Source organism: Mizuhopecten yessoensis, unplaced genomic scaffold, assembly GCF_002113885.1.
Source record: "Mizuhopecten yessoensis strain PY_sf001 unplaced genomic scaffold, ASM211388v2 scaffold11171, whole genome shotgun sequence".
Classification (NCBI taxonomy): Eukaryota; Metazoa; Mollusca; class Bivalvia; order Pectinida; family Pectinidae; genus Mizuhopecten; species Mizuhopecten yessoensis.
The window spans coordinates 1,245,614-1,257,256 of NW_018408915.1; the positions used below are offsets into that span (position 1 = coordinate 1,245,614).

At 31.3% G+C, this 11,643-nt stretch overlaps 1 protein-coding gene across 9 annotated transcripts in view; it reads left to right on the forward strand.

Moving 5' to 3' along the window:
- The window catches only part of LOC110467332 (calcium-activated potassium channel subunit alpha-1-like), a 106,643-nt gene that overhangs the window by 65,297 nt on the left and 29,703 nt on the right, over positions 1-11,643 (forward strand). For 2 of the 9 annotated variants that reach the window (XM_021524434.1, XM_021524435.1), the window contains exons 12-16: positions 1,018-1,130; positions 1,783-1,941; positions 2,670-2,746; positions 5,461-5,496; positions 10,917-10,952. In XM_021524434.1, the coding sequence (XP_021380109.1) occupies positions 1,018-1,130; positions 1,783-1,941; positions 2,670-2,746; positions 5,461-5,496; positions 10,917-10,952 (421 nt within the window). Of the gene's footprint in view, positions 1-1,017; positions 1,131-1,782; positions 1,942-2,669; positions 2,747-5,460; positions 5,497-8,616; positions 8,641-10,916; positions 10,953-11,643 lie in introns of all 9 variants that reach the window. The other 7 variants (XM_021524436.1, XM_021524439.1, XM_021524438.1 and 4 more) reach the window with 4 other exon arrangements.

The window sequence follows — 11,643 nt, forward strand, 5'->3', positions numbered from 1 at the left end:
TGCCACTGCGATTGCACGGCGTTGTTAACTTTCCCAGAGCGCCGTGAGATCGCAGGAAAAATTGATATTTTTCATGAAGATGGCACTGTCATTGCGTTCTCATGGCGACCTTGGCGTTTCTATGAAGCTCAATGGCGTTTTACCGCGTTCGTAAGGAGTTTTATTTGGCGATTGTCTGCGCTCTCATGGGGCTCTCATGGCGCTTCTACTGCGTACATAGAGTTGTCACGGCGCGTATAAGCGCGGTAGAGACGCAGTGTCATCTCAGAGAACGCCGTACGATCGCCGTGCAAGCGCCACCGATAACCATTGCGTTCGTACTGCGACCTATGTGCGCGCCCGCGGCCATCCTGTTGTAGGAGACGTAACTGCGCTGCTATGGCGACCACACGGCGATTCTACTGCGCTCTTATCAGAACGCCGAGCGACGGTGTTGTTTTGGACATGCTCAAAGTGCGCGCCGTCGTTCGGCGTTCTATGCGATACCACCGCGTTCACTCGTGATGCCACTGCGTTGCCGTGGCGATGCTTGCGATTCCACTGCGCACAGATAGGCGTTCTCGAAATTTCTTGGACGCCGTGGGAACGCGGCCCTAGTGTGACAGGGGTTTTAATACCGATGTTCGAAGTAGCTAGTAAAATATGTCAATTAATTTCAAATATGTGCTATTAAATTCGAATGTTATCATTTAATGTTGACACCCTTTATGTCGACGTTTTTTACTGCTGTGATCGAAATTAAAATAATTCGAAAACAACAGGCATAAACATATTGTATTATGGATTTATTTTTAACTCTTTTAAGAATAATAAATGAACAGTAAAACCTGTTTGCACTTCCAACAAAATTTGCATTATGAAGGGGATTGGGCGATAAATTGAGGGAAACATATAGAGGCATTTTTAAGAAGAGAAAAAGAGACCTTTAAATATGTTGGCGGTTAACGAGGTGGCAACTGAAACGAGGGTCACTATATCGAGGTTTGACTGTAACCTTGTTCAAACTTTTCTTTCTAGTCACCTGACATGTCTAAGTGGCAAAATGATTACATGCGAGGGACGGCAATGGAAATGTACACAGAATACCTGTCAGGTTCATTTAATGGGATGACCTTTCCAGAGGCTGCAGAGTGAGTTGATTTGTTTAATACTATCAAAATCCAAACAATTGCTTTTAACATTGTAATACTTATAATATACGGTGAAATCAAACTTTTTCGTGTGGTTGTAGTTCCGTTGAATTTGTGAATATAACATGATGTTACGGAAAACCAACGAAACTTGGGCCCCACGTGTATGTCTGATTTCACAGTATCAGTCACCAGTGAGCACACCAAGGAAACCTAACGATAACAATTTCCTATTGTACAGTTGTATTTTTTCGTTGCTTCATTTGTTCCAATAGCGCACTAACATGAGCTGAACATAGTTGTTTATACTTATTTGTCTATATGTACATCGGTTCACTGAGTCTGATTTGGGAAATATAAAACGGCTTGCAGTCAAATTTAACACTTTCATATATGTTGTGTTCTACTGATACAATTGTTAGTGGATAGTAACATACACAAATCTAAAATTGTATCAATTTAATGCATATGGAGAGCTGGTTAATATTTCTTACATAACCAACATTAAAAATAAATCATATGGCTTACATGAAAACAAACACACAAAAAAACGTTTTTGTCTAATACTTGCTGTTATTACTTTCTAATAATGTTTAGCAAGTTTGATGTTTTGCGATTTCATTACATTTTAAATCATTTCTATACTTTTCAGGTTATGTTTCTCCAAACTGAAGCTGCTTCTACTGGCCATTGAGGTTCGACAGGAAGAAGGAAGAGAGAGCACTCTTGCAATAAATCCTGGTCAGAAAATAAAAATAGAAAATGCCACTCAAGGTTTTTTCATCGCAGAGTCAGCAGAGGAGGTTAAAAGGTGAATTACAAACAGCCTTACCCAACCTATATTCATGAACATATGCAACACGTGTATTTCCCTATTAAATATTCATTTTAGAAATGTTTTGTTTAAACACACGTACATTTCATGTTTCATTTCAATATAAATGAATGTGTCATATGCTTGAACATCAGATGGAAATTGGTGTGTCTTGAGCGGTTTTAATTACAATTGATTAAGACGGAATAACACTGTATATGCAATAACATAGCTCCTGGTATTAGGGAATCGCTGTAAGATTATTCTAGAACAATTTGATAAGATTAATCAAGTTGTAAACCTAAATACTGTAAACTCGTTTATTTTGATTATGCAATCTGTAATTTAGATTTTACTGAGGTAATGTGTTACGTGTATGAATTGTGAGTAGAAGAATTCAAAAAGTTCCATATTAATTACAATTTTGTTCAAATCGATTACCGCAATGATAGCTGTTATTTAGAAAAGATAGGGAACATCATCGAAGAATTCAAGAAAATGTGTACTTAGAATTAATGAAAATGCATTTTACAAACATCATTAACTGGCCGCTGACTTGGAAATATTAGACTTTTTGGTGAAATATACTATTCACTTCTTATTTCAATAATAGAAATGATTTCCGTAGTGAAAATACTTGTATCTAGACGAAAAGATTTACTTTATCCTGCTTAGACAATATTTGGATATACTTGATGTTCATATGTTTCTTTTTCCTGTTGCAGGGCTTTTTACTTCTGTAAAACATGTCACAGTACCACAACGGATGTGAGGGCGATCAAGAAGTGTCGCTGCAAACCATGTAAGTTATCAGTCAAATTACTGTTACTTAATCAATGTAAATTACCGTTTTGAAATTAATGTTTAGTACATTAAAAACAAAATTTTCCATTTCGATTGCTTTTTGAATTCAGTTCAATTACAATAATTCTTGTTTAAATTCAAATTTTCATAAATTAATCAATTGTGTCGTAACAATGATAATTTTGACCATTTTTAAAAAATGTAATAAATTTTAAGTACAAGCATTGCATATATTTACCAATGGAATTACATCATCATTAAAGTTTCGATCTGTCATCTGTTTGAACGATATGTTATCACAATAGCTAATTTGTTTGAATATTCTTGAGCAAAATACTTAAACTTAGTTATTAATTGTGTCAATAAAAGTCATGTTATGTAGCTGACGTTGTCATGTAGAACCAGGCTTTAGTCTTTGTCAGTAAAACTCTTAATTCTGCTCGGTTTTGTCCTCCCAAATATAATTAACCTTTAAACCCCCAACCCCAATTTGCCTAACAGCTAGTTCCCAAGTCAAATGGTTACTATATTGCATGGAAATTACTAACTATCAAAGATGAAAAAACAGATGAAAACAACAATCTTCAACGCAAACAAACATCTGCTAAGTATTTGAAGTTATTTTTATCTAAAGTGAATCAATTCTCTGACAGATTGTTGGATTTGTAAAACAGAAATTTATTGGAAAGAAATACTCTCAAAATCATACTTAAGCCAGATATAAAAGCTTACATTTGACGATCATGACTTTTGATTTTGATACTCTACTTAAGGACAAAGAGCTATTACTAGATAAAGCTACAGTAATTGGTAACAATATGCCGTGTTGGGATCAATATTGAGGATTAAAACCGTTAGTAATAAGTTCGAATGTATTGTTTGAAAGATATATTTTCATTAGCAGTATACAATAAATCAAATAGATGTTATATGGAATTCCGATTTTAGAGTGGAGTTGGTTGAGATCCATTTAGTCCTTTTCTAAACAAAGGTTCATAGTGAGACAATAGGATACGGTTATCACGCATAATATTTTATTAATTTCTGGTGAAAATATTTCCAACTCACTACATTCGTGTTACAGTGACAAACAATACATGGGAAGATTTATGAAATGTATTTGGCAGTTCAGTGGAGAACCAGATAACAGCAATACGAAAACAAAACAAAAAATAAATTGATTTATTTTAAGTTTTAATATTTATGAATATGATACTATGTTGCTACAATAAAAGCATCAATATCAAACAATAAGGGTTCTAAACAATACATTCAGTCAGTCAGTAGTTAGTGCCTGATAATTGTATTGATTTATGTATATGCTTATTGTATTAATGGTATATACATGTACTGTAAAGCGCTTCAGAGAGGTTTATATTAGCTCGACAGGGCGCTATATCAAATGTTGTATATTATTATTATTATATTATCATAAATGCAAAATATATAACAGATTGGTGTACTATAATAGTTCAGATCATTAAGTTAAGGATGGCGGTAGGTAAAAAAAACACAGTAAAACACTAAATTGATATTTTGATTGATTAACTTAATAAATAACAAGTTTATATTTACCCAGGAAACAAACAAATTCTATAAAATAAAAAGGCTGATCAATAAAAATATTTCTAACAAGGTACCATACCTTTTGTATCTCTAAAATGGTAATTTTAAAGTTGAGAACGAAGGGTTAGTCTAGCTAAATTATATTAGGACTTACTTTGTATCAGTTAATGTAGTATCTTACTTTTTATAAATATGTTCCCCTAGTAGATAATGGTAATATAGTATTTAATTACTAAATGTCTCGTGTACAGCATAACTGATATCATAAAAGTGTTTAGATAAATTTAGAAATTAATATTCGAACGGTTGTTTATTAAATGCATTACATGTAAGTTGGAAAATGTGTCCATGTGGTAACTATTTCTGTTTTCAGTACCTAGTAGATTGAACCCATATTAATAATTTAATTGTTTGTGGGGTTTTCTTAGATCAAATTCTTTCAGGTGAATAGGTATTGAGTGAATTGCTGTTTTGCCGTGTGCATGCTTAAATGAATGTATCGTAAACCTTTAACTTGAACATGATTTAAACTACTAGGTAGATATGTAAATTAGTTAAGAAGTTATTTAAAGACAGGTAACATTTTACTTTAATTAACTACCTAATCAGATGCTATTTCTCGATGCATTTATTGAATTGTAGAGAAGATGTCACAAAACACATCATATTTGATGTCATGCTTCACTTAATATCACGTTTTCTTCTGATATATGACAAGTGATATTAAGCGGAATGTAATGCATTTTATCATTGTTTGAAAAATAATAAGAATTATTTTAAAATAGCAGGAAAGATAATTCTCAATGACATAACTGCAATTATATAAAGGTTTGATTAAACATCTTTTTGTTTCCTGATAATTTAAGAAGTTGAAGGTATAATTAAAAATAGTGATTGATGAGCCTTGTTACTTTGTTTACTAAGGCCATAATTCATCAAGATTGTGGAATATAACGTGGCAAAGATGCATAATGATATTCTCATTGTAATACCAGTTGGCGAACGGTATAACTCTGAGAAATGACTCCATCGAAATTACACAATCTGTTTTGAAATATTGCTATTATGTAAACGCAGTACCGAGGTTTTGTTACCTTGCATAAATTACAAACTTTTCAGATTTCTTGTTTATTTTGTTTTTATCAGTGGCAATGTTTAAAAAAGGAGCTACAGCTGTCATAGGTACTTTTATGTTCTACCTGTATTATGTATATCCCTGTAGAAACGGTCTTGCTGAAATATCACCTGCACCCTAACCTCCTTCTAAAGTCACATTTGGTTATCACCGTATCGTCAAAAAAAGAAAATGAATTGTTAAAATAAATGGTCATCAGTTGTTATTATTTATTTTCAAAATAATTATTTGTTTAATTTTTGAATAGTTTTCAAATGTCTTAAAACTAATTTGTTGTCATTCTATAATTTTCAATGCATTTATTGGATATGTCTAACACATTTGGCAAAAAAAAAAAAAAAAAATTTTTTATTAATTTAAAAACTTAGGTATACATTTGTGAAATAATGGTAAGGATCTATTTTGACATTTGCTTACAACATTAGCAAAAGTCTTTTCAAATTGTTCAAGAGGTAATGGCGAAATGTGACATTTCATATTACTCAGATTTTGTCATGACTTTATTATATATTTATATACAGATCTGTTGACCAATTTTTTCATTGCCCTCAAAGTATATATCTGCATAAGTATTGTGCGTTTCGTTTCTGTGTTGTTCCTGTCCCAATAATTCATTACTTTATTCAATTGTCAATTTTAGCTGTAGAATCAAAAAGTAACACATTGACTTGATAACATAGTCTTTTTGTATTGGTGATGTCACCTTTATAAAGGACTCAATGCTGCTGTTGTGTCGTTTAACGGATGCTAAAAATAAATCAAGTAAAAACTGAGGTTACCATCTTACAAGTTTTCAATATGAATAGACTATTTAGATATGCAGAAATGATATATTTCCCTCTGTATTAAACTTTATTAAGTTTATATGTTGTTTATCAGTGTTGTCGATCAGTGATTCTTTATTCTTTTATTTTAAAGATTAAAATTATTTACACACATATACTCGTATCTGTAAATGCGATACTACACACCGTTCTATAGTTTTAAAAACTGCAAATAGGTTTTAGTTTAGAGAAATATTTCATGTGCATTACATAATTATCCTTAACTAAACGCATATCTCCCACAAACGTGTGTTGTATAATACTGGTATTGTAAGAGAAATGCGGGTATTGATTTGCATTAAAGTCTTGTACAATAATAATAAAACAAAAAACTACATTATATGGGCTAGTTATCAATACCAGAAAAATGTAACGATAAATGATCTCAAAGGGACCATATAGCACTTTTTCAAGGCTATAGTACTTGTTGGATGCAGTATAAACTGAAAAACAAACAATGTACTGAAAAACAAACAAAACGTCATTAATTTTAATGAATATGTGTCTCTGTTTTTGTTTTTTTTTAAATCCATTAAACCCAAAACTAGACCATGATTCATTTGTAGCAGTTTGTAAAATAAGAAAATATAGTGAGACAATACAAACAAAATCTAACTCAAGTTTGAGTTTTGCATTTGTAAAAGAAACAATAAATAGCTTAAACAATCAATACACATACCACCATTTACCACGGTTTTTATCTTTGGGTTCGTATATCACCACGCTTTAATATTGGCCTTGTTCTTGTTAGCTTCCAAACACACCAGATCACAATCATATTTGGTTAATATTAATATTCCTCTTTTTGATGGAATTATTTTCAATAACTTCAATCATATGACAGAGTTGTGAATTCTCAATTCTTGTAATCAAACATTGTTTCTTTTGAAAATTATGTTTTTGTACTGAATAACTACGTACATGTCCATATAAAAAGAAACAGATTAGTATTCACTTCAGAAGTAGGACAGAACTATTAAAACATTAGACATTGGAAAACAACATTTTAAACTGATATTTGGCATGCTGCAGTTTCAAAAAATACAATACCTATTGAAGTCACAGTAGTTATTGATTGCTTTATTCCTATACTTTTTCCCCCATTGGTAATACTATATTTAAATCATTAGGACAGCATAACCTTGATAATCAACATCATGTGTTAATGCATTATTGCTGGTCAGTTATGCAGACAGTGATAATGTTAACAAACTAGCACAAAATTCAGCTTAATGAACAAGTCTAAAATGTATGTCATTGTTTACCTTAAAATGAAAACAGCTTCATACAATCGTCAAATTGTTAACTAATTGTGCTGTTTTTGTATTGTTATCTAAAACATCAAATCAATCATTTTCGATTATTTCACACTGTTTAATATCTGCTTTGTTAAAAATTTGATGTTATTGTTTATTGTAAATAGTTTTAGTAGTTATGTTTGACCGAACATTGTGCATGTTGCATCTTGTCTATAAATGTTGTATAACCCTTTTTTTCTTTTTAATTATTATAGTTAATTTATGTTATTAGTGTTTTTCAATGGAAAGTGATTTTTATCGTCAGAAAAAAATGAAAATTGTAAAACAAATTTTAATCATTGAAATTTAAATATCCTAAATGAATTTAAATTAGAATATAAAGTGTTCATTTTTTTAAATTCTTTTAAATAATTATTAATCTTTTTAGTTTATCTAAAACATATTGTTTTGGAATCTATCTGATGAAGTTTGTGAACTAAATAATTGGTAATGCTGGAACGAAATTGATCAATAGCATAGGCGATTTTATTGTGACGTTTGTGCTTGTTCTACGTTGTATGTATGTTTGTTTGTATGTAAAGTAAGATTGTATCGTCCCATTACCATATAAACACTTTAACAATATAGCTTTAACTTGTATCACTGTTGTATTTGTGTATTGCCCTACTGAAGTGTTAACATTCACTCTTACATATTCCGTCTTTGCGTATTGCAGAGTTATCTTCTCTTGGGAGCAGGTATTGATTGTTACGTCACTTGTTTGTGAGAGTAACGTCATCAATTTTTGAGAAAACGACATAATTTTCTCGCACAAACCAATGACGTAACAATCAATACCTGCTCTCAAGAGAAGATAACTCTGCAATACGCAAAGACGGAATAAGGTTAGGTCTGGCTTCTACACGATTAATACATACACCATAGCAGGTTACTATTAATAGTATCGTAATATGTTTTTTAAATTGTTGTACAATGCACATGTATTGATATAATTGAGCAATAATGTATTAACTATGTCCTAATGAAATTAAATTGTTCGGGGGAAAATGATAACTGAAATTGCCAAATATTCCCTGTTTCCTAGGTTATAGCATCACCAAATTAATTGGTAAGAATTATTTGACCGACGGATGTCATAATTACAGCATGTCATTGGTTATGCAGAATGCGTGCGTTTGTTTTGAAAAGCACTGCATGGTCAGGATCAAATATTTTGCAAAAGATATTTGTTTTTATCATGCATATACGGACCCTTACTATGTTGAAATTATTGAATTTAATACACATATTAAAAGGCTCTTTCATTTATTTGTGTGTAGGATAGGAAAATTTCACCCGAGGTATATTCAATTTGGTAAACTCCGAGGCTTCGGACAGTTCTATCAAACACACACAGAAATTAAAACAAAAACATAGTCGTTTTCAGATGCATTTTGCTAGACTTGCTACTTAAAGGCTATCACGTTTTTCTCTTAAATTTGAAAAACATATTGTAGTTGTTCAGATGGCGATATATTTTCGACTTGATTTAAATTTGTATAATTCACATCACCATAGTAAGGGAAAATCAGACTTTTTAACAGACAGATTTACTTGTTAATTGCAAAACTGTATTAAACTGTTTAAGTGGTTTTATTTCTCTACAGTTAAGCGATTTTTAAAGAAGGAGACTGGAGGTACTGATAATCAATGTTGTCCGCCAGCACAATTGACGGCGCTAATGCTGATATTGTTCAACCTTTATATACATGTATATGCTTGGTCACATGACTATAATTACGATACACAGCCACTGAACACAGAATCTTGAGAACATCTAATAACAGCCTTCCTTCTTTAGACCTCTCTTTCACACTTATACTTAACAGACACTGATTTAAACTGGCTGGAATCTAAATAATTTGTGATGAATTAAAAAAATAATAATCACAAAGAGCCAGTAATTGATAAAGTCGTGTATTCATTATACTCCATGAGGTATGATACTTGAAAATGTCGACATGTCTTTGCAAGATTCTGTGGTTTAGTCAGTCGCATTTCACGTTGAAAATGAGTTGCCAAAATCCGTTTATATGTTTTGTTACAAGTATTAAAACACAACAATAAATTTTCCCTTTAGCTGCGACTGTTACATGTACTGGTTGAATCTAGCATGCGGATATCAACGTCAAAAAATCATAATGTAAATAAAGCGAAACTTGTAATGACGTCATAGACTTTGACATTGACATGGCGTATGTTTGCGTTTGATAACCACCTTGACAGTCCCGCGGCTACAGAGGGTAGTATTACCAAAGAATTCAAAAATTCACCACACAGCTTATTATTCACAGTTCTATTGTTGTAAATTTCACAAATCTCACAGGTTTTGGAATTACGTTTGTTTAATAAGTGAACAGCAACTGTCACCTTGTGTATGAGGATTATGATAATTAATTTAATGACATTTAATATTTGTCGTCAAATTTGTGAGTTACATTTGTTTTGACTTAATAACATTGACGAGCATTTTGGATTTGTTCACTGAACAAGATTCCAGTGCTTTGAACAAATGATAAACATTGCTCGATTATTCTTAAAATTTTGCTACTGTATCAAACAAAAGTATTGATGGATCTTGAATATCGAGTTTGCTTTGAATAAGGATAAAAACATTTTTTTAATTGTTTCATTTCATTTATACTGTATACAATTGTACTATCCACATTTAATGGATTTTTTTTCCAGATTTCTGTGCGATATGATAGAGAATATATTCCATCATGGAACCTCTCAGCAGTTATATTTACTATATGTTGATGTTAACAATATTATAGCAAACACAATTTATAAGGTTACCATTTTATCGCACTATTTGATATGTTATTAAGTGAAGATTTTCCATCTTTCAATATGACATTAAGGCTTAATATACTTATTGTAATTTTACGCGACAAATGACATGCCAAATCGTAAAACTTTGCATTAAAATACTTCAAACGTTTACCTGAAAAGGGAAACGTTGATATTATTGTGTCTTAATATATCTGAGTAATTGATTAGTATAAAGAAGTAACGTATTGCGCAGTTCTCAACATTTTTATGTAATATCTCATCAAATGTTTTAATGTTTATGAGAGACAATTACTTTGTTATCAGTATAACATGACAAATAAATTTGAATAAATATAATAAAGGTAATAAATTAATTCCGGAATAGAAATCCATAAAACTTATATCTTTTTTATATATATTCTTATTTCTGATTGATGTCTTAAATATATTTGAAATATTGTATTGGTTTCATATCATGCCAAGAATTTATAAAAGAAATGTAAAAGATTGTCCTATAATCAATCGCAAACATTTAAAATGGTCTAGTGTTTTTTTCTGTGATATTTCCAGCGAGTGCGGTAATAGAAAACACAGGGGCGATGGAAGGTATACTTAGTTAAATACTGCTCAAGACTGTTATAGTTGGCCGTTCTATTATACAGAATGCTCTGTCTAGAAATATTTAGTTCACTTATTTTCACGTGCTTGACACACTTTTTTCACATGGGTAAGAACATAGGTACGATACACTAAGTTGCGGGTTAATACTTTTTTTAGTGGATTAGATTTTCGTAGCTGATCAGTCGTAGTAAATCAATAATTATAAATGCATGTTTTTTTAGGATACATTTCATTCAAGATGTTTAGTGTTTAGTAATGTATTAAAACATATATCCTCTCTTGATCAAAGGTGTTATAAAGAAAATAACACAAGGAAAATTCATTTCATATTTTTTAAAGCAATTTGAAATGCATTTCTTACATCAGAGACAAACCTGAGATAGGATAAAACTACACATGTCCATGACGTGTTGATTTTGTTAATTGCGAGTTAAGCGAAAGATTTTTTTTTTTTTATAAAAAATGTCTTAATAGTTCTTAAAATTGAACTGTGGCTGATGGAAATTTGCTTAGTAATCTCTTGTAGACGTAAGGTAAAATATAGAAAGAAATTTGAAGAACCTTATTTATCATCGTGACTTTCTTTTTATCTGGGAAGTGGAAATCATAGCTTAATTTTTGAAAATACTGCTTGTGGTAATGAAGTGGGGAACACAAATAAAGTGTGGGGGGTGGG